We start from the raw sequence: 23,552 nt of genomic DNA on the forward strand, positions 1-23,552 counted from the left end.
GGGAAACATCCTCCCAGCATCCGCCCTATCAAGCCCTGTAATAATTTTGTATGCTTCAATGAGATCCCCCCTCAAGAGAATACAGGCCGAATTTACTCGATCTCTTCTCATACGACAGTCTCGCCATCCCAGGACCCAGTCTGGTGAACCTTCGTTGCACTCCCTCTATGGCAAGTATATCCTTCCTTAGGTAAGGAGACCAAAATTGTACACAGTACTCCAGGTGTGTCTTTGAGTTGGTTATTATTGTTTTCTTTCATTGTGCACATGGATTATATGACAACTAGGGAAAAGGAGAGATTACAAACATAACAAGCCATTGTCAAAATGCTAGTTATTGTTCATGTGTTGAAAACTGTAAAGCCCCCAATATTCAAACAATTCTGCTGGATACTTTGTGAACATATTTAACAATCATTGGATTTTGAGGACATTGCTGAGCCGGAGAATCCATTCACTAACTGGAATAAAATTAATTATGTTACAAATCAAAGTAAAAAGTAGAAGTCATTTCAGATTACTGTGGGTGGAAGTAAACAATCCCATTTGAATTCTTGAATTAGTTTATATGTATGACCTTGGAACACCAATTTAACCGTGCAAGGTACTTGAAATCGATCCTTCGCTGTTCACAGAATCATGAAACAATCGTATGGTATGTTAGTTTGATGACATTATTAAAGAGGAGAATCTCTGAGTCACTGATATCGATGATGGCAATAAGTATATTACAGTAGTAATCATATTTCTTTATTCTTTTGTGAATGAGGCAATTTATTATATACGGTATTGTGATGGATGATATAATTCCTAAAAAACATTTAGGAAACCACAGCGACTTCAAGCCCCCAATCATAGCTCTTGGAAATACTAGTTTAGAAACAACAACAACTTGCATTTATATAGCACCTTTATTGCAGTAAAACATCCCAAAGCGCTTCACAGGAGTTTTATCAAACACATTTGATACCGAATCACATAAGGAGATATTAAGGCAAAAGCTTGGTCAAAGAGGTAGGTTTTAAGGAGCGTTTTAAAGGAGGAGAGAGGGAGATAGAGAGACGGAGAGGTTTAGGGAGGGAATTCCAGGGCCCGGGCAGCTGAAGGCACGGCTGCCAATGGTGGGGGCGATTAAAATCGGGGATGCACAAGAGGCCAGAATTGGAGGAGCGCAGAGATCCTGGAGGGTTGTAGGACTGGAGGAGATTACAGAGATAGGAAGGGGCGAGGCCATGGAGGGATTTGAAAACAAGGATGAGAATTTTAAAATTGAGACGTTGCTTAGCCGGGAGCCAATGTAGGTCAGCGAGCACAGGGGGTGATGGGTGAACGGGACTTGGTGCGAGTTATGATATGGGGAGCAGAGTTTTGGATGAGCTTAAGTTTATGGAGGGTGGAAGATGGGAAGCTAGCCAGGAGTGTGTTGGAGGTAACAAAAACATGGACGAGGGTTTCAGCAGCAGATGAACTGAGGCAGGAGTGGAGTCGAGCAATGTTACGGAGCTGGAAGTAGGCAGTCTTAGTGGTGGCGTGGATATGTGGTCGGAAGCTCACCTCGATGTCAAATACAACACCAAGGTTGCAAATAGTCTGGTTCAGCCTCAGGCAGTTGCCAGGGAGAGGGATGGAGCCGGTGGCTAGGGAACGGAGACTGTGGCGGGGACCGAAGACAATGGCTTTGCTCTTCCCAATATTTAGTTGGAGGAAATTTCTGCTTCATCCAGTGCTGAATGTTGGACAAGCAATCTGACAATTTAGAGACAGTGGAGGGGTTGAGAGAGGTAGTGGTGAGGTAGAGCTGGGTATCGTCCACGTACATGTGGAACCCTGACATTGTGTTTTCATATGATGTCGCCGAGGGCTGCATTTAAAAAAAAATAATTCACTGGATGTGGGTGTCGTTGGCCAGCATTTCAAAGCCCATCCCTCATTTCCCATGAGAAGGTGTTGGTGAGCTGCCTTCTTGAACCACTGCAGTCCGTGTAGTGAAAGGAAATCCACAGTGCTGATAGGGAGGGAGTTCCAGGATTTTGACCCAGTGACGATGAAGGAACGGCGATATATTTCCAAGTCAGAATGGTGTGTGGAGCAGAACTTGGAGGTGGTGGTGTTCCCTTGCGCCTGCTGCCCTTGTCCTTCTAGGTGGAAGAGGTCGCGGGTTTGGGAGGTGCTGTCGAAGAAGCCTTGGCGAGTTGCTGCAGTGCATCTTGTAGATGGTACACACTGCAGCCACGGTGCACCGGTGGTGGAGGGAGTGAATGTTTAAGGTGGTGGATGGGGCGCCAATCAAGTGGGCTGCTTGGTCCTGGATGGTGTCGAGCTTCTTGAGTGTTGTTGGAGCTGCACTCATCCAGGCAAGTGGAGAGTATTCCATCACACTCCTGACTTGTGCCTTGTAGATGGTGGAAATGCTTTGGGGAGTCAGGAGGTGAGACACTCGCTGCAGAATTCCCAGCCTCTGGCCTGCTCTTGTAGCCACAGTATTTATGTGGCTGGTCCAGTTAAGTTTCTGGTCAATGGTGACCCCCAGGATGTTGATGGTGGGGGATTCGGTGATGGTAATGCCATTGAATGGTTTAAATGCCCAGGGGGTGTAATGGTTTAGATGAATAACGAGGAATGGTAATCTTTTAAATGTGAAAAACAGATGTTGCAGTGGTTTAGAAACACCTCCTAGAAATGGAGCAATGGACTAGCCTAGGTTAATTCCAGGATTTCAGCCTAATTTGCATGTTTGAAGCTCCACATTTAATGACACAGGATCATATTTTGGTTCTTAAGTGGCTCCAGGTGCTACATGATAAAGCATGCTTTATATACGTTATACTTAGTGTCAAATCTTTTTGTGTTTTTAATGTCAAATTTGTTGATATTGGATTTATTTTCAGATCACCCTGCTCAGAACAGACATTAGAAAATGAGAAAGCAAAATACTGCAGATGCTGGAAACCTGAAATAAAAGCAGAAAATGCTGGAAACACTCAGCAGGTCAGGCAGCATCTGTGGAGAGAGAACCAGAGCTAATGTTTCAGGTCGATGATCTTTCGCCTGTTTCTCTCTCCACAGAACCCGCCTGACCTGCTGAGTATTTCCACCAGTTTCTGTTTTTATATTAGCAAATGAGATTGTATTTAAGCAATTGTCTTCATGCATCGTGCTTTATTGATGGTGGTTCTACAATCCTACTGCACCAGGGTATGTGGGTTAGCGAATCAGGGTGTAATGTTATCACAGAATCATAGTATCATAGAATAGTACAGCACAGAAGGAGGCCATTCGTCCCATCGAGTCTGCGCCGGCTCTTTCGAAGAGCAATCCAGTTAATCCCACTCCCCCGCTCGTTCCCCGTATCCCTGCAACTTTCTCTCCTTCAAGTATTTATCCAATTCCCTTTTGAAGGTTACTATTGAATCTGTAGCCACCGCCCTATCGGGTACTCCATTCCAAATCCTAACCACTCGTTGCGCAATTTTATTTTTTCCTCATGTCGCCTTTTGTTTCTTTTACTTCTTTTGTTCCGATTGCAGCCCTGCCTTCGATCTATTTTCTTTTCTTTCCAGTTTTGAAGAAGGGTTCGACCCGAAACGTCAACTCAAATTTCTCTCCACGGATGTTGCCTGACCTGCTGAGTTTTTCCAGCATTTTGCTCACAAGCCTAGCATGTGGTACTTTATCAAATGCCTTTTTAAAGTCCATATACACAACATAAACCGCACCGCCCTCATCGACCCTCTCTGTTACCTCATCAAAAAACTCACTCAAGTTAATCAAACACGATTTGCCCTTAACAAATCCATGCTGGCTCTCCTTTATCAGTCCATGCTAGACCAAGTGGGTGTTAATTTTCTCCCGGATTATTGCTTCTAAAAGCTTCCCCACCACCGACGTTAAACTGACTGGCCTGTAATTGTCGGGGTTATCCTTCTCCCATTTTGTGAACAAGGCTGTAAAATTTGCAATGCTCCGGTCCTTTGGCACCACCCCTGTATCTAAGGAGGATTGGAAGATTGAAGCCAGCACCTCCACAACTTCCACCCTTACTTCCCTCAGCAACCTCGGATGCATCCCATCCAGACCGGGTGACTTATCCATTTAATTACCGCCAGCCTGCCTCGTACCTCCTCTATCTATTTTTATCTCATCCAGGATCCCAGTAACCTCCTCATTTACCATAGTTTTGGCAAAGTCCTCTCCCTTGGTAAACACTGATGCAAAGTATTCATTTAGTACCTCAGCCATGTCTTCTGTCTCCACCAATAGTTCTCCATTTTGGTCTCTAATCGGCCCTCTGCTCCTCTGTCAACCCTTTCACTGTTAAGATAGCAAAATACTGCAGATGCTGGAAATCCGAAATAACAACAGAAAATACTGGAAAAACTCAGCAGGTCAGGCAACATCCGTGGAGAGAAATTTGAGTTGACGTTTCGGGTCGAAACCCTTTTTCAAAACTGGAAAGGAAATAAAATAGATTGAAGGCAGGGTTGCGATCGAACAAAAGAAGTAAAAGAGACAATAAAAGGTATTCAAAACCAGACGAGGTGGTAATAGGCCAGTGGAGACAAAAGACATCTGAGATTAGGTGTGAAGTGTACTGGCAGGATAGGAGACAGCTGCCAGGTGGGAGAGAGAAAAAAAAGGAAAGGGGGGGGGGGAAGGAGGACCCAAAACAAAGGGGTGGAAAAAAATATAAGTAAAAAAGTAATAGGGGCCGAGGTTATGATCTGGATTCCCTTTTATGTTAGCTGCCAATCTTTTCTCGTACTGTCTCTTTGCCCCTCTTTTTTCCTTTTCCACGTCTCCTCTGTACTTTTTATATTCAGCCTGATTCTTCCTTGTATTATCAAGCTGACATCTGTCTTACGCCCCCTTTATCTTCTTCATTCTACTCTCCAACTCCTTCATTATCCAGGGAGCTCTGGTTTTAGTTGCCCTCCCTTTCCCGCTTGTGGGAATGTACCTAGACTGTACCTGAACCACCTCATCTGTAAAGGCCACCCATTGCTCCATTGCATTTCTACCTCCCAGTCTTTGACTCCAATTACCCGGGCCAGATCCTTCCTCAATTCGCTTAAGTTAGCCCTCCTCCAGTTAAGTATTTTTATTCTAGATGACAGTCCTATCTCCAACCCACGCTCCATTGCCTGCGCTGCTCCCTTGCAGACAACACGGGATTGCAGAGTCAGCCCTTGCGAAAGCTATTGGACAATGCAGCAGGAAAACCTGGTGCCAAGAAATCTCAGTACAATTAAAAATTCTGCAGGAATTACAGCACTGTGGTAACATGACATCATGAAGCAGCTCAATCATTTCCTGGGTGATAAACAATACAAAGCTTTTTATGTCGAAAACATGTACTTTAATTAGAAAATGTCACGGCCACCCATGTGATAGGATAAACAACTCTACCGATGATGTTGACTATAAGGTTCACTTGTGGAGATAATTTATCAAATTCTTCTTCGTCTTATGCAGTCCCTCGGAACCGAGGATGACTTGCTTCCACAGTAAAAATGAGTTCTCAGGTGACTGATGAGTCCAATGCGGGACCTACAGTCTCTGTCACAGGTGGGGCAGACGGTGGTTGAACGGGCGGGTGGGTGGGGTGGGGTGGGTTGACGTGTGCTGCTTGCACTTGGCTTCCACTTGCTCCCGGCGAAGAGACTCCAGGTGTTCGGCGCCTTCCCGGATGCTTCTCCTCCACTTTGTGCGGTCTTGGGCCAGGGATTCCCAGGTGTCGGTGGGGATGTTGCACTTTTTCAAGGAGGCTTTGAGGGTGTCCTTGAAGCCATATAGAAACATGAACCTATGTAAAATTACCTCTACTTTTAAAAGTTTTGGATGGAAGCCACATGATCTATTCTTTCTAAATCCTATCTCCTAATGTGTCTTTTCCTCCTCAGCTGTGTGGAGTTTTAGGTAATATAACAGTTTTTGTTTGGGTCTAGGTTGCGATTTCTGGTGAAACAGTTGGAACGAGGTGAAGCTTCAGTTGTGGAACTGAAGAAGAACTTGGAGTATGCAGCTTCCGTACTTGAGACAGTCTACATCGATGAGACGCGGTACGTATAACAACCACTTCCACAGGGGCCGACACCTTTCATTTGTGCTTGACTTCAGGCATGCTGTCAAGAAAACCAGCATCCCTCTGTCTATTTTTCTAATAATTTTATAGTAATTTTTGTTACAGTGTCCCCTGGTTAACAAACAGATGCATTACATTAGCCACAGATGTGCAATCTTCCTACATCCGCCGACTGCAATGACTGTCTAAATAATATGTCAGAATTCTTGCGTATCATATAATTTCCTGAAAATGCCACACTTACTTCCTACCACACTTTAGCTCTCATTTGGCAGACGTCACACTTTAGATCCGGGGTTCTCAACCTTTTTGCTTCTGAGGACCCCCTCCCACATCATTAAAAATTCCACTGACTCCCTGTAACACACAACACAAGTATTTTTTTCTGTATAAAAATGAGTTATGCAATTAAACATATATGTATATTATATATATATATATTATCATTGTTTTATTTATTAATGTGAAACTTGTTGCTGGTGCTGAGCAAGAATTCTGTCAAGGCACCGTCACCAGAGCGGCCTGACATGGAGAGAGACCCTCCACAAGGCTGAGAAGGTTGGCAGAACAATTGCTGCTTTTTCAACAAAAAGGAGATTCGAACAGAAAGGAGAGCACTTTAAAAGTTTGAAAGGTTTGCGTTGGGATTGTTAGTACCAACTTTTTTCCAGGTGCCAACAAAGATTCCATGTTGTGAGGGAATACGCCATATTTCAAAAAGATACACCATAGTATGAACAGAACAATGATATTATTAATACATGATGATATACTGGGTATAAAAATCTAAAGCCTTGGAGATACAGGCTGCAAACAGAAATACAGGTTTCTGAGATAAAGATCAGGGCCTAGAAATTCAGTTTGGGCCCGCCAGCTGGCTTGCGCCCAAAAGTTAGCGCTGCGCGCGGAGCCAGTTGTGCCCATGAGATATTCAGTTTTTGCGCCCCAAGTCGGAACCGGGCGCTGTTCCAGGGTGTGCCCGCCCCCGCTTGGGGCGCTGAAACTGAATTTCAGCGCTCTAGGTGCCGCTGCGCCACCCGATGCGGTGCGGCAGGCTGCGGTACTGCAGGCCTCCTCCTTCTCTTAAGGTGGAGGTGCCTGCAACGGGGAGATCGCCGCTGGATTGTGCCGGCAAATGAGCCCGGCACCACGGAGACGTGCCGGGCTCGCGGAAAGCAGCCGGCAATGCCGCGGGGGGGGTGGTGGAGGAGGCCGGGGAAGGAGGTGCGGGCAGGCGGCCGCCGAAAAAGCGGCCGGCCGCACCTCCACCTTTATGCGCCCCACTAAGGCTGCAGTAAGGCCCTGGTCTCCGGATGTTAGTAGCGGCCGCCACGGAGGAGGCGGCGGCAACTGAATATGGGGGTCGGGCCGGCATCGGGGCGGAAACGGGGCACTGCGCACACCGATGACGTCATCGGTGCCGGCGCAGCGCTACCGGCTACCGCCGCCATTACCGCCGAGCTCAATATCAGCGCAACCTCCTCTACTGGCGCAGAGGCCCTCTTTGGGCCTTAACTGGGCGCAAAGCCCACTGAATTTCTAGGCCTCGTTGTTTAACAAAGTTGTAAAAACCAAACAAGCTTTGAAATGGGAATTCGTTAAATATACTAAAACAATTACCCCATTGAAATGGCAGTTTGGCGCTACCGAAAGGACTAGGACTTGTAATTATCCCTTCAGTGTAAACTTACCCAACTTTGGCCTCTTTCGCAGTACAATAACAATTTTAAGACGAAGCTTATGCTTGAGAAAAAAAATCTGCATTTTGTAGACAATAACCTTTATGCAAAGAGGAAGTACATTATAACTCTCCTTCCCACTCAAATTTTCCTCCTACTCGTTCCAATCTAAATTAGCCATAATGTGCCCGCGATATAGTTGAGACTGGAATATAGGTTTTTTTTTTAGCTTTGAATACATCCCGCCAAAAAAAAAATCACCTGATAAACAAAGCCTTACTTTGGAGATTCTGAGTGTCAGTGGCTCCATTGTTGTTACCTTTATTGTTGCTGTGGTATCTAGGATACCACGCAGTGCAATCTGGGGGAGGCCCAATATCTCAACTGTTGCATCTACGTTTACTAGGCCTGTGTGTCCTTGTCAGCAGCACCAACAAATCCCATATGACTGGTATTATGACATTACACACACAAGAGTGCTGCTTCCAAGAACATAAGAAATAGGAGCAGGAGTCGGCCATTCGGCCTCTCGAGCCTGCTCCGCCATTCAGTAAGATCATGGCTGATCTTCTACCTCATCTCCACTTTCCTGCACTCTCCCCAAATTCCTTGATTCCCTTAATATTCAAAAATCTATCGCTCTCTGTTGTGAATATACTCAACAACTGAGCCTCCACAACCCTCTGGGGTAGAGAATTCCAAAGATTCACCACCCTCTGAATGAAGAAATTTCTCCTCGTCTCAGTCCTAAATGGCCGACCCCTTATTCTGAGACTGTGACCCCTGGGTCTAGACTCCTCTGCCAGGGGAAACATCCTCCCTGCATCTACCCTGTCAAGCCCTGTAAGAATTTTGGGTGTGTCAATGAGATCACCTCTCATTCTTCCAAACTCTAGAGAATATAGGCCCAGTCTACTCAATCTCTCCTCATAGGACAATCCCCCCATCCCAGGAACCAGTCTGGTGAACCTTCGTTGCACTCCCTCTATGGCAAGTATATCCTTCCTTAGGTAAGGAGACCAAAATGGTACACAATGCTCCAGGTGTGATCTCACCAGGGCCCTATATAATTGCAGTAAGACGTCTTTACTCTTATACTCAAATCCTCTTGTAATAAAGGCCAACATACCATTTGCTTTCCCAATTGCTTGCTGTACCTGCATGTTAACTTTCAGTGATTCATGTACAAGAGCACCCAGGTCCCTCTGAACACCAACATTTCCCAATCTCTCACCATTTAAAAAATACTCTGCTTTTCCGTTTTTCCTACCAAAGTGGATAGCTTCACATTTCTCCACATTATATTCCATTTACCATGTTCTTGCCCACTCACTTAGCCTATCTGTATCCCCTTGAAGCCTTTTTGCATCCTCCTCACAAATTATATTGCCACCCAGCTTTGTATCATCAGCAAAGTTGGATATATTACATTTGGTCCCCTCATCCAAATCATTGATGTAGATTGTGAATAGCTGAGGCCCAAGCACTGATCCTTGTGGTACCCCACCAGTTACAACCTGCCAACCCAAAAATGACCCGTTTATTCCTACTCTGTTTTCTGTCCGTTAACCAATCCTCAATCCATGCTAGTATATTACCCCCAATCCCCTGAACCCTAATTTTGTTTAATAACCTTTTGTGTGGCACCTTATCAAATGCCTTCTGAAAATCCAAATACACCACATCAACTGGTTCCCCCTTATCTATTCTGCTAGTTACAACCTCAGAAAATTCTAACAGATTTGTCAAACACGATTTCCCTTTCATAAATTCGTGTTGACTCTGCCCAATTCTATTATTATTTTCTAAGTGCCCTGTTACTACGCCCTTAATAATAGATTCTAGCATTTTCCCTACTACTGATGTCAGGCTAACTGGTCTGTAGTTCCCCGTTTTCTCTCTCCCTCCTTTCTTAAATAGTGGGGTTACATTTGCTACCTTCCAATCTGCGGGAACCGTTCTAGAATCTATGGAATTTTGGAAAATGACAACCAATGCATCCACTATATCTATAGCCACCTCTTCAAAACCCTAGGATGTAGGCCACCAGGTCCAGGGGATTTATTGGCTTTCAGACCCATTAATTTCTCTAGTACTACTTTTTTACGAATACTTTTACAGTCTGTTTTTATGTTTACTCTCATATGCTATTTTCCCTTTCCTTATCAATTTATTGGTCCTCCTTTGCTGAATTCTAAAATCCTCCCAATCCTCAGGCTGGCTATTCTTTTTGGCAACATTTAAGCCTCTTCCTTTGATATAATACTATCTTTAACTTCTCTTGTTAGCCAGGGTTGGACCACATTTCCTGTGGGGTTTTTGTGCCTTCAAGGACTGTATATTTGTTGTAAATTATGTATTAATTCTTTAAATGCTAGCCATTGCTCGTCCACTGTCATACCTTTTAATGTAGTTTCCCAATCTATCTTAGTCAACTCGCCCCTCATACCTACATAGTTTGCTTTGTTTAGATTTAAGATCCTAGTTTTGGATTTAACTAAGTCACTTTCAAACTCAATATAAAATTCTATCATATTATGGCCACTCTTCCCTAAAGGCCCCTTTACTACAAGGTTATTAATTAACCCTTTCTTGTTGCACAATACTAGATCTAAAATAGCCTGTTCCCTATTTGGTTCCTCAACATACTGATCTAGCAAGCCATCTTGCATATATTCCATGAATTCGTCCTCCACACTATTACTGCAAATTTGATTTGCCCAGTCTATATGTAGATTAAAGTCCCCCATGATTACTATATTACCCTTGTTACATGCATCTCTAATTTCCTGATTTATACTCTGCCCTACATTACAACTACTGTTTGGGGGCCTATAAACAACTTCCACCAATGTTTTCTGTCCCTTGCTGTTTCTTAGCTCCACCCAAACTGATTCTACTTCTTGATTTTCAGAGCTAAGATCCTTTTCTCCACTGTCTTTATCCCATCTTTTATTATCAGGGCTATCCTTCCTCTTTTTCCATTTTGCCTGTCCCTTCTAAAAGTTAAGTATCCTGGAATATTTAGTTCCCAACCTTGGCCATTTTGCAACCACATCTCTGTTATGGCTATTGGATCAAACCTGTTCATTTCTATCTGCGTTATTAATTCATCTATTTTGTTGCGAATGCTTTGCACATTCAGATACAGTGCCCTTAGCTTTGACTTATTTCTATTTTTCCCTGATTTCACCTTAGTCACTGATGCCTCATTACCTTTGTTACTCTCTCTGTCCCTTCCTGACCCACTCTGTTTATTTTTACCCAAAACTCTGCTCTAGAGCCTTGACATTTCTCTCACTGCTTTTAAATTTACTTTTTCCTGAATCCTCCCACCTCCCCCTTCATTAGTTTAAAGCCCTGTCTATTGCCCTAGTTATTTGGTTTGCCAGGACACTGGTCCCAGCTCGGTTTAAGAGGAGCCCTTCCAAAGGGAACAGCTCCCTCTTTCCCCAGTACTGGTGCCAGTGCCCCATGAACTGAAACCCCTTCCTCTCACACCAATCTTTGAGCCACGCATTTAAACCTCTAATCTGTTTGACCCTATGCCAATTTGCACGTGGCTCAGGTAACAATCCAGAGATTATTACCTTTAAGGTACTGCTTCTTAATTTGGATCCTAGCTCCTCAATTGTCAGCTTTAACCAGATATTAGGAATTGTTCTTAGCTCTCTATATTCAGTACAATACAATTTCACCAAATGTTCCTGATAGGCCTATCTGATACTGCTTTCTACATGCTATTTGCTTGCACTTTCCATGTATGTTGGTGATATATCCAATAATAGATAATAGATTTTTTTATAGCTGCTTTATTTTTTCATTTAATTTGCCGATAGGAGTTTTAACTGGTTTATTTAACAGAGCTTTAAATTGTTATATACTGTTGAAGATCAGGAAGAGCACATTGGCTTCTTCCTTGAACAGAGGCCCAACCAGTCCCCATCCACCACCAACCTCCTCCACCTGGCTGAACGTCTTCTTCACATTGAACAACTTCTCCTTTGACTCCACTCACTTCCTCCAAGTTAAAGGTGTTGCTATGGGAACCCGCATGGGTCCTAGCTATGCCTGCCTTTTCGTGGGATATGTGGAACATTCTTTGTCCCCTCCCTCACCTCATTTTTTGGTACATTGATGACTGTATCGGTGCCGTTTCCCGCTCTCACCCTGAACTAGAAAATTTCATTCACTTTGTTTCCAATTTCCACCCTTCCCTCACCTTCACATGGTCCATCTCCAACTCTTCCCTCCCCTTCCTCGACTTCTCTGTCTCCATTTCTGGGGATAGGCTATTGACAAACATCCACTATAAACCCACTGACTCCCACAGCTACCTGGACTACACTTCCTCCCACCCGCTTCCTGTAAGGACTCTATTCCATTCTCCCAGTTTCTCCATCTCTGCCGCATCTGCTCTGACGATGCCACCTTCCATACTAGTGCTTCCGATATGTCTTCCTTTTTCCTCAACCAAGGATTCCCCTCTACCGTGGTTGACACGGCCCTCGATTGTGTCCATTCCATTTCCCACACTTCTGCTCTCACCCCATCCCCTCCCTGCCAGAACCACAATAGGGCTCCCCTTGTCCTCAGCTTTCACCCCACCAGCCTCCACATTCAACAGATCATCCGCCGCCGTTTCTGCTACCTCCAGCGTGATCCCACCACCAAACACATCTCCCCCCGCCCCTTTCAGCATTCCAAAGGGAACGCTCCCTCCGCAACACCCTGGTCCATTCCTCAATCACCCCCAACAGCCCCTCCCTTCCTCTGGTATCTTCCCGTGCAAGCGCAGGAGATGCAACACCTGCCCTTTTACCTCCTCCCTTCCCACTGTCCAGGGCCCCAAACAGCGATTTACTTGTACTTCTTGCAGTCTAGTATACTGTATTCGCTGCTCACGATGCGGTCTCCTCTACACTGGGGAGACCAAACGCAGATTGGGTGACCGCTTTGCGGAACACCTCCGTTCAGTCTGTAAGGGTGACCCCGAGCTTCCGGTCGCCTGTCACTTTAATTCTCCGCTTCACTCCCACTCTGACCTCGCCGTCCTCGGCCTCTTGCATTGTTCCAATGAAGCTCAACACAAGCTCGAGGAACAGCACCTCATCTTTCGATTAGGCACTCTACAGCCTTCTGGACTCAACATCGAGTTCAACAATTTCAGACCATAACCCCAGCCCCTATTTTTCCAGACGGTAGCTGTTGATGATTCTGCCATCCTCCTCATTTGCAACATTTAATCTCTCCTGCCTTCACCCTATCACAGACTGTCCCTTTTGTTCCTTCCTCCCCTCTCCCTGCCGCTGCACCTGCTCAAAACCTGGTACACCTCCAACTTTTTCCAGTTCTGACGAAGGATCATCGACCTGAAACATTAACTCTGTTTCTCTCTCCACGGATGCTGCCTGGCCTGCTGAGTATTTCCAGCATTTTCTGTTGTTATTTGGCTTTTTTCTTGTTGGAGATGGTAATTACTTCGCATTTGTTTGGCACAAATGTAACAGCCCACTATTCAGTCCAAGCCTGTTGCTGTCCTGGTCCTGCTGTAGGCTGGCATGGACTGCTTCATTATCGAGAGGTTGTCATGGACCGATGCATCTGCGACAGGTAGGTTGGTGAGGATGAGGTCAAGTACCTTTTTCCCTCGTGTTGGTTCTCTCACCACCTGTCGCAGGCCCAGACTGGCAGTAATGTCCTTCAGCACTCGGCCAGCTCGGTCAGTAGTGGTGCTACCGAGCCACTCTTGGTGATGGACATTGAAGTCCCCCACCCAGAGTACATTCTGTCCCCTTGCTACCCTCAGTGCTTCTTCCAAGTGGTGCTCAACATGGAGGAGTACTGATTAATGGGAGGATGGTAGGTGGTAATCAGCAGGAGGTTTCCTTGCTCATGTTTGACATTATGCCATGAGCCTTCATGGGGTCTGGAGTCAATGTTGAGGACTCCCAGGCAATGTTTCCATTAAGCTGCGCAGGCCCCCAGCAGATTTGCTTCCCTAAAGGACATTATTGAACCAAATGTGTTTTTGCAATGATTCTGTAGTTTCATGGTCACCATTACTGATACTAGCTTTTTACTTCAGATTTATTTAATTAATGGAATTTAAATGCCCTAGTTGCTGTGGTGGGATTTGAACTACATGCCTTCATTAGTTCAGGCCTTTGGATTACTAGTCCAGTACCATAACCACTCTGCTACCGTACCCTCATGCCAGACTCAGCTATGTTACTGGACTAGTAATTCATGCCAATTAATGTGAAAACAAAGGATTTTCAAGTGTTATACCAACTCCCTTTGAACGGTGTGTACATTGCATGTGCAGTGTTAATGAAACTGTTTTAATTTAACATGGTGCTCTTCTGAACAGAAGACTGTCGTGAGCATGGTGTTGATATCACACATACATAGCAGGACACGAGACCCTTGAAACAACATCACCGTCATGGTAGTGCTTCACCTAACCAGCCTGAGATGCCCACAGGGATAACAAAAGGAAATAATTTTTTCCATGAGTCATGACTTTGATTAACTACAGAGCCAGTGCCTGGACTTGCCTCTCTACTCAACCATGAATTCATTTCTCAACCGCCTTCGGTTACACTGTGATAATGAGCACAGCTTCAGCCTGTACTCAGAAAATCTGCTGCATCTTCAAATCCGCAGACCCATTCTCCACAAAGCCGGCTGCTGCACTCTAGAAGTCTGAGCAACTGCTATGAAAATCCATCTTCCCTTCGGGCAAAGGAATTAATTTAAAGAATTACTTAAGTTCTTCCATTAGATTCACAACCCTAGCAATTTCCTGCATATTGAGTGGGACAATCACATGTGAGATTGTTATCCGGCCTCAAGATCGTGATCTTATTACAACTATACAGCAGTAAATCCTAGCATTTCATAGAATAGAATTATAAAATCATAGAATAGTAAAAAAGAAAAGAAGGTCTTGCATTTATATAGCGCTTTCATGACCACCAGATGTCCCAAAGTGCTTTACAGCCAATTAAGTACTTTTTGAAGTGGAGTCACTGTTGTAAGGTGGGAAACGCGGCCACCAATTTGCGCACAGCAAGCTCCCACACACAGCAGTGTGATAATGACCAGATCATCTGTTTTAGTGATGTTGGTAGAAATGTAAATATTGGCCAGGAAACCAGAGATAACTCCCCAGCTCTTCTTTGAAATAGTGCCATGGGATCTTTTACATCCACCTGAGAGAATAGACGGAGCCTCGGTTTAACCTCTCACCTAAAAGACGGCACCTCCAACAGTGCAGCACTCCCTCAGCACTGCACTGAAGTGTCAGCCTGGATTTTTGTGCTCAAATCTCTGGAGTGGGACTGTGAACCCACAGCCTTCTGACTCAGAGGCAAGAGTGAGTCATAGAGTCATAGGCCTAGAAATTCAGTTGGGCGCGCCAGCCGTTAGCGCCTTAGGGGGAGTAGATCTCGAGCGCTAGGCGCTTATCGCCCGGGCGCAGCGCGATCTGCGCCTCTCCCCAACTTCAGGACACATTTAGCGCCGGCGCAAAGTCTTAGCGCACGCCCTGCTGCGCGCGCAGATCATGACGTCATTTAATAGTGCAACGCCCTTTGTGCGCCCCAAACCGGAACTTCACTCGCCCATTGTGCGCCGGGCATCCCGAGCGACTGTGAAGTGGAACGGTACACAGGCCAGCCGGGCCGGGGGGAGCGCTAATTAAAGGGCACTTACCCAGCAGTATAAAGGCCAGCCATTTTGCAGCATTCACTCTTGTGCAACGGTTTTTTGGACAGAGACCAAGGAGGAGAGTTTACTGGTTTGGACCAACACTTGGACAGGTATTTTTGGCTCAGGCCAGAGCTTACCAATTATCTTAGCCTTCATTCAGAGCTCAGTGTTTGCCAGCATATAATGGGGGCTGCATTGGGTGGCAACGCTGAATTTCAGCCTTATGCCAGTAGGGCTTACAGACGCCGTGAGAGAGTGGCAGCCCTGGCTAGACGCAGAGGGGGCAACAGGCGTCGCCAACTGAGGCCTTACCCACGCAGGGTATACCGCCAGCAGACCTCCTATCTGACCATGTCTGCCGCGATGTGTGTTAGGAGGCTGCGATTCCGAAGGGAGGTGGTTGCAGACATCTGCCGGCTGCTTCAGAGAGATCTGCAGCCACAGCTGATGCGCAGGACGTCTCTGTCGGTGGCAGTGAAGGTGACGGTGGCTCTCAACTTCTATGCCTCCGGCTCCTTCCAATCCGCTGCTGGGGACATCGCTAACATCTCCCAGTTCGCCGTGCATTGCTGCATCCGCCAGGTGACCGAAGCCCTTTTCAGAAGGAGACATCAATTCATCTCCTTCCCCATGACCCTGGACAAGCAGCAGCAGCGTGCAGTGGGGTTTGCAAGAATAGCGGGCTTCCCCATGGTGCAGGGCGCCATTGACTGCACGCATGTGGCTTTGCGGGCACCTCTTGAGCATGCCGAGGATTACCGCAACCGGAAGGGCTACCATTCCCTCAATGTACAGCTGGTGTGTGACCACAGGCAGCGCATCCTAGCTGTCAATGCCCGCTTTCCAGGCAGCAGCCACGATGCCTTTATCCTGCGACAGACAACTGTGGCTGACATGTTCCAGGCACAGCCTCCCCCAAGAGGATGGCTTATCGGGGAAAAAGGCTATCCTTTGTGTACCTGGCTCATGACCCCGCTCCGCGCGCCCACGACCCCTGCTGAAGAGGCATACAACGAGAGCCATCAAGCAACGAGGAGCCTCATAGAACAAACAATCGGCGTGCTTAAGCAACGGTTCCGCTGTCTCGACCGCTCCGGGGGAGCCCTCCAGTATTCGCAGGATCGAGTCTCCCAATTCGTCGTCGTTTGCTGCATGCTGCACAACCTGGCTATCCGCAGGACTCAGGCACTGCCACCTCACGTTGGACCACCACCTCAGGAGGAGGAGCAGGAGGAGCATGAGGACGACGAGGACGAGGAGTACCAGCCCAGGAGGGACGCACAAGGTCCAAGGGCCGCCCGTCGTCGGCTTATTGAACGTTACTTCTAGGCCCCCTGTCAGGGAATGGCTTGTGCCAATGATAGAACATGATTGCAGCCGCTCCGCAAGCCCTCAGCCGGTTAAGGCAACAAACACTTCAAAGATCAAACATGGACAATGTGAATAAATAAAATGCTTTATTGTACAAACTCTGGGCCCTTCCCACATGAAAACCAAAAACAGAGGAAACCCCCAAAAAACACTCAAACACATTACTCGCTCCCACAACCTGGGGAGGATTAACAAAATAGGGCAACTAAAATGGCCGTCATTCTCGGCCTTCGTCCAAAACAAACATCACATCATCGGCCTTCAAAAAACAAACATCCAATTCTCGGCCTCAAGAAACAAACACAAATGGCCACACATTCGACTATTTGGCCCGCTAGGGCGATGCCTTGGCCACCTTTGGGTGGCCCCTGCCCGCCCTGCTGCTCCGCCTCAAAGTAAGGCCATTGGCTGCTGCAAGGCTGGGGGCAGGCTCCTGAGGGGCACATGTTGTGAAGGCAGATGCCCTAGGGGGTCGGCCTAGTCGAGGTCTCGCCGTCGAGCGGCCGGCTGTTGATTGCTGCAGCTGTGGCTGGCCAGCATCAGTCGCTGCAGCAGCTCCTGGCAGCTCCACTGGGGGAGTGGCAGTGGCGGCTGGAGGAATGGCGGCAAGCTGGCGGATGGCAGGCGCTCGCTGGTCGCCTGAGACACTGGCACTCGCCCGGGCCAGCACTGCAGCATGCGCACCAATCTGCCGAGGGACAGACCGATGTGCTGCTGCAGCGCGCCGGGTGCCCTGGCGATGCCTGGCTGACACAGCGAGTGTGGCAGCAGTGAGTGCCCGTGTTGACCTGTTCACTGACCGCAGCAGAGCAGCCAGTGACTGGACGGCACCACTAATCACCTGGCCAGTCGCTGAAAGAGCTGCCCGGTATTCCGCCCGACTGGTGGCCTCTAAGGGCCCGAACTCGGCCACACTCCGAGAGAGGGAATCGATGGACTCAGGCAACCGTGCCACTGCCGCCATGAGCTCCGTGTGCCGGCGCTCCGAGTCCGCGGACAAGTCTTCGAGGCGTTCCATCTCCTCGGCGAAGAGCATCTCCTGACTGGAGGCCGGACTCTCCCTCTGGGGAGAAGGTCGCCGAGCTGGCCGACCCTTCCTGCGTTGCTGGAGGCCGCTGGGCCCAGCAATTGGACTCCCCTCCGACGCATCCCCCCTCTGGGGAGAAGGCCGCCGAGCTTCCACCCCCCTCCCGCCTTTCTGCAGCACGCAGGTCCCAGGAGCTCCCCTCCCCTTCGACACTTCCGCCACGCTGCCCTCCAGGGAAGACGTGTCCCCTACATTGGCCTGGGTGGCCGCGGCTGAGGGTTCCCCTGATGGGCCGCCTTCCTCTTGCTCCTCCTCCTGCTCCTCCTCGGAGGGTCTGTCACTGGCAAGTTGAGGGACCTCCTCTTGACCATCTGAAAGCAGGAAGGCACAAGAGTAGCTTTAGAGTGAGGAGAGGGCGTCAGTGCGGGATGCATGAGTGGTGGCATTCAGCGCATTGGTCGGACAGTGGCAAAGGATGTAGATCTGATGCGCAAGTGGGACGAGAGAGGTGCAAAAGGTGATGTCCTTACCATTGCTTCCCAGAACAGGGTCGGCATCTCCACATGCAACGGGCCCAATCACCCGGCCACCCATGAGGCGCTCCACGCGATGTTGCAGGTCGGTGAGTGGCTGGATATGGGGTCGTCCTCCCCCGGTCGCAGTCCGGCTCTTGCGATTATTCGCCAGCTTGGCCTGCAAGAGAAAGGACGGCCTCTAAGTACAGTGTGTCGCCATGATCTGGTGTGCACTGCCTCCCATGGTGGAATAGCCTGGCCAGTGTGTCGCCATGATCTGGTGTGCACTGCCTCCCATGGTGGAATAGCCTGGCCAGTGTGTTCAGTGCAGAATGTGCAATTGATGCTCATGCCTGTGCCATAGCTGCTGGATGAAGGCTGGCCATTAGAGCTTTCAGGTCCCTTTGCCCATAATGTGAGGTGCACATGCAAGGATGAGGAGGTCATTGGAAAGGGTACTCACCCTGACAATGCGTGTGAGGTCATTTAACTTTTTGCGGCATTGGGCACCGGTCCTGGGGACGTCGCTGTTGGCTGACAGCTTGCTGGCGACATGCCTCCAGGCTCTCCTGTAGACGCGGACCGTCGCCTTCTTGCCATTGTCCGGGTACAAAACATGGCGCCTCTTCTCCACAGCAGCAAGCAGCACACTCAGATCACGCTCTGAGAAGCGCTGCGCACGTTCACGGGCCTTCTCCATGTCTTCAGGCGCTATTTGGGTCCAGCAGCAGTGTTCAGGCCTAGCTGGAGGGCTCCACTATCCAGGGCGTGGCAGTAGACACAGTCGACCCTTCCCCCTTAAGAGCTGGCCGGCGCCAGGGTGTCTGCTGTCAGTCACGAGATGGCCGCACCTGCGCTGCGCCCGGCCTCGGCGCTATCGATCACCACCTCCGGCTTAGCGCCCAAAGAGAGGCGTCCAACAGCAGTTTTAGCACTCGCCCGAACTAGTAGGGCGAAGCTAATGAATATCGGAGAAGTGGCCTAGATTTGGCGGCGGCCGCAAACTTTAGCGGACGCCCCACTTTAGCGCCCCAAAAGTGGCGTCAATGAATTTCTAGGCCATAGAGTCATAGAGTTATACAGCACGGATAGAGGCCCTTCGGCCCATCGTGTCCGTGCCGGCCATCAAGCCCTGTCTAATCTAATCCCATATTCCAGCATTTGGTCCGTAGCCTTGTATGTTATGGCATTTCAAGTGCTCATCCAAATGCTTCTTAAATGTTGTGAGGGTTCCTGCCTCCACAACCCTTTCAGGCAGTGAGTTCCAGACTCCAACCACCCTCTGGGTGAAAAAGTTCTTTCTCAAATCCCCTCTAAACCTCCCGCCCTTTACCTTGAATCTATGCCCCCTAGTTATTGACCCTTCTACTAAGGGAAAAAGCTCCTCAGTATCCATCCGATCTATGCCCCTCATAACTTTGTACACCTCAATCATGTCCCCCCTCAGCCTCCTCTGCTCCAAGGAAAACAAACCCAATCTGCCCAGTCTTTCTTCATAGCTGAAGTGCTCCAGCCCTGGTAACATCCTGGTGAATCTCCTCTGCACCCTCTCCAAAGCGATCACATCCTTCCTGTAGTGTGGCGACCAGAACTGCACACAGTATTCCAGCTGTGGCCTAACCAGTGTTTTATACAGCTCCATCATAACCTCCTTGCTCTTATATTCTATGCCTCGGCTAATGAAGGCAAGTATCCCATATGCCTTTTTTACCACCTTATCCACCTGTTCCGCCGCCTTCAGGGATCTGTGTACTTGCACACCCAGATCCCTCTGCCCCTCCGTCTTGCCTAGGGTCTTACCATTCATTGTGTATTCCCTTGCCTTGTTAGTCCCCCCAAAGTGCATCACCTCGCACTTTTCCGGGTTAAATTCCATTTGCCACTGTTCCGCCCATCTGACCAACCCATCTATATCGTCCTGCAGACTGAGACTACCCTCCTCGCTATTTACCACCCTACCAATTTTTGTATCATCCGCGAACTTACTGATCATACCTTTTACATTCATATCCAAGTCATTAATGTAGACCACAAACAGCAAGGGACCCAGCACCGATCCCTGTGGCACCCCACTGGCCACAGGCTTCCAGTCACAAAAACAACCTTCGACCATCACCCTCTGCCTTCTGCCACTAAGCCAGTTTTGTATCCAATGTGCCAAGGCACCCTGGATTCCATGGGCTCTTACCTTCTTGACCAGTCTCCTGTGCGGGACTTTATCGAAGGCCTTACTGAAATCCATGTATACCACATCCACTGCGTTACCCTCATCCACACACCTAGTCACCCCCTCAAAGAATTCAATCAAATTAGTCAGTCATGATCTTCCCTTGACAAAGCCATGTTGACTATCCCTGATTAATCCTTGTCTCTCCAAGTGGAGACTAATTTTGTCCCTCAGAATTTTTTCCAATAATTTTCCTACCACTGATGTTAGGCTCACTGACCTGTAGTTCCCCGGTTTTTCCCTACTTCCCTTCTTGAATAATGGTACTACATTAGCGGTTCTCCAGTCCTCTGGCACATCCCCTGTGGCCAGAGAGGTCCTGAATATATGTGTTAGAGCCCCCGCAATCTCTTCCTTTGCCTCACACAGCAGCCTGGGATACATTTCATCCGGGCCTGGGGATTTATCCATTTTTAGGCCTGCTAAAACCGCCAATACCTCCTCCCTCTCGATGTTAATATGTTTGAGCATATCACAGTCCCCCCGCCCTATTTCTATGTCTACATCGTCCTCCTCCATAGTGAAAACAGATGCAAAAAATTCATTTAGAACCCCTCCTACATCTTCCGGCTCCACACACAGATTGCCACTTTTGTCCCTAATGGGCCCTATTTTTTCCCTAGTTATCCTCTTACCCTTAATATACTTATAAAACATCTTAGGATTTTCCTTTATTTTGCTCGCCAGTTTTATTTCATGGCCCCTCCTTGATCTCCTAATTTCTTTTTTAAGTATCCCCCTGCACTTTTTGTACTCCTCTAGGGCTTCCTCCGTCTTTAGCCTTTTGTATCTGCCAAAAGCCCTCCTTTTTTTCCTAATCCATTCTCGTATATCCCCTGACATCCAAGGTTCCCTGTGGTTTTTGGAACCACCCTTGACCTTTACGGGAACATGTTGCCATTGTATGATCTCAATCTCCCTTCTGAAAGCCTCCCATTGCTCCGATGCGGATTTTCCTACAAGTAGCTGATCCCAGTCCATTTTGGCCAGATCCTGCCTTATCCTATTAAAATCGGCCTTCCCCCAATTTAGAACCTTTATTTCTGGCCCATCCCTGTCCTTTTCCATGACCACCTTAAATCTCACCATATTATGGTCACTGTCACCAAAGTGCTCACCTACTAGCACTTTTTCCACTTGGCCGGCCACATTCCCTAGAATTAGGTCCAGTACCGCCCCCTCTCTTGTAGGACTTTCTACATGCTGGCTCAAAAAGCTCTCCTGGATGCACTTTAAAAATTCTACACCCTCTGAGCCTTTCACACTTTGACTATCCCAGTTAATATTGGGGAAGTTGAAATCCCCCATTATTATTACCCTATTATTTGCACATTTCTCTGAGATTTGCCTACATATCTGTTCCTCTATCTCCCCCTGACTGTTTGGAGGCCTATAGTACACTCCCAGCAAAGTGCTTGCCCCCTTTTTGTTTTTAAGCTCCAGCTGAGCCACTGGCTGACACAGCAAAGCACTGAAGGAGGCCATTCAGCCTATCTAGACTGCGCCGTCTCTGTTGAAGAGCAATCCTGTTAGTTCTATCCCCCGGCTCTTTCCCCATATCCCTGCAATTTTTTATCCTTCAGTAGAAACATAAGAACATAAGAATTTGGAGCAGGAGTAGGCCAAATGCCCTTCGAGTCTGCTCCGTCATTCAATAAGATCATGGCTGATCTTTGACCTCAACTCCACTTTCCCGCCCCATCCCCATATCCCTTGATTCCCTAGAGTCCAAAAATCTATCGATCTCAGCCTTGAATATACTTAATGACTCAGCATCCACAGCCCTCTGGGGTAGAGAATTCCAAAGATTCACCACCCTCTGAATGAAGAAATTCCACCTTAGCTCAGTCTTAAATGGCTGACCCCTTATCCTGAGACTGTGCCCCCTAGTTCTAGATTCTCCAGTCAGTGGAAACAACCTCTCAGCATCTACCCTGTCAATCCCCCTCAGAATCCTATATGTTTCAATGAGATCCCCTCTCATTCTTCTAAACTCCAGAGAGTATCGGCCCATTCTACACAATCTCTCATCATGGGACAGCCCTCTCATCCCAGGAATCAATCTAGTGAACCTTCGTTGCACCATCTCTAAAGCAAGTATGTCCTTCCTCAGATAAGGAGACCAGAACTGTGCCCAGTACTCCAGGTGTGGTCTCACCAAGGCCCTGTACAATTGCAGCAAGACTTCCTCACTCTTATACTCCAACCCCCTTGCAATAAAGGCCAACATGCCATTTGCCTTCCTAATTGCTTGCTGTACCTGCATGCTAACTCTCTGTGTTTCCTGTACGAGGACACCTAAATCTCTCTGAACACCAACATTTAATAGTTTCTCACCATTTAAAAATATTATTTTTTTCTATTTTTCCTACCAAAGTGAATAACCTCACATTTCCCCACATTATACTCCATCTGCCACCTTTCTGCCCACTCACTTATCCTGTCTATATCCCTTTGCAGGCTCTTTGTGTTCTCCTCACAGCTTACTTTCCCACCTAGCTTTGCATCGTCAGCAAACTTGGATACATTGCACTCGGTTCCTTCATCTAAGTCATTAATATAGATTGTAAATAGCTGAGGCCCCAACACAGATCCTTGTGGCACCCCACTAGTTATAGGCTGCTAACCGGAATATGAACCGTTTATCCCTACTCTCTGTTTTCTGTCCGTTAATCAATCCTCTATCCATGGTAATATATTACACCCAATCCCATGAGCCATGAGCAACCTTTTATGTGGCACCGTATTGAATGCCTTTTGGAAATCCAAATATACTACATCCACTGGTTCCCCTTTATCTATCCTGTTCGTTACATCCTCAAAAACCTTTAATAAATTTGTTAAACATGATTTCCCTTTCACAAAACCATGTTGATGCTGCCTAATCATATTATGATTTTCTAAGTGGCCTGTTACCACTTCCTTAATAATAGAT

General features: G+C 47.6%; 1 protein-coding gene across 1 annotated transcript in view; it reads left to right on the forward strand.

The window, feature by feature from the left end:
- The window catches only part of LOC147115334 (dual specificity calcium/calmodulin-dependent 3',5'-cyclic nucleotide phosphodiesterase 1C-like), a 224,312-nt gene that overhangs the window by 27,230 nt on the left and 173,530 nt on the right, over window positions 1-23,552 (forward strand). The window contains exon 2 of the mRNA XM_085993997.1: window positions 5,946-6,059. Coding sequence (XP_085850123.1) covers window positions 5,946-6,059 — 114 coding nt within the window. The remainder of the gene's footprint in view (window positions 1-5,945; window positions 6,060-23,552) is intronic.

Source organism: Somniosus microcephalus, chromosome 7 (assembly GCF_052327205.1).
Source record: "Somniosus microcephalus isolate GS21.2 chromosome 7, FLI_Smic_1.0, whole genome shotgun sequence".
NCBI lineage: Eukaryota > Metazoa > Chordata > Chondrichthyes > Squaliformes > Somniosidae > Somniosus > Somniosus microcephalus.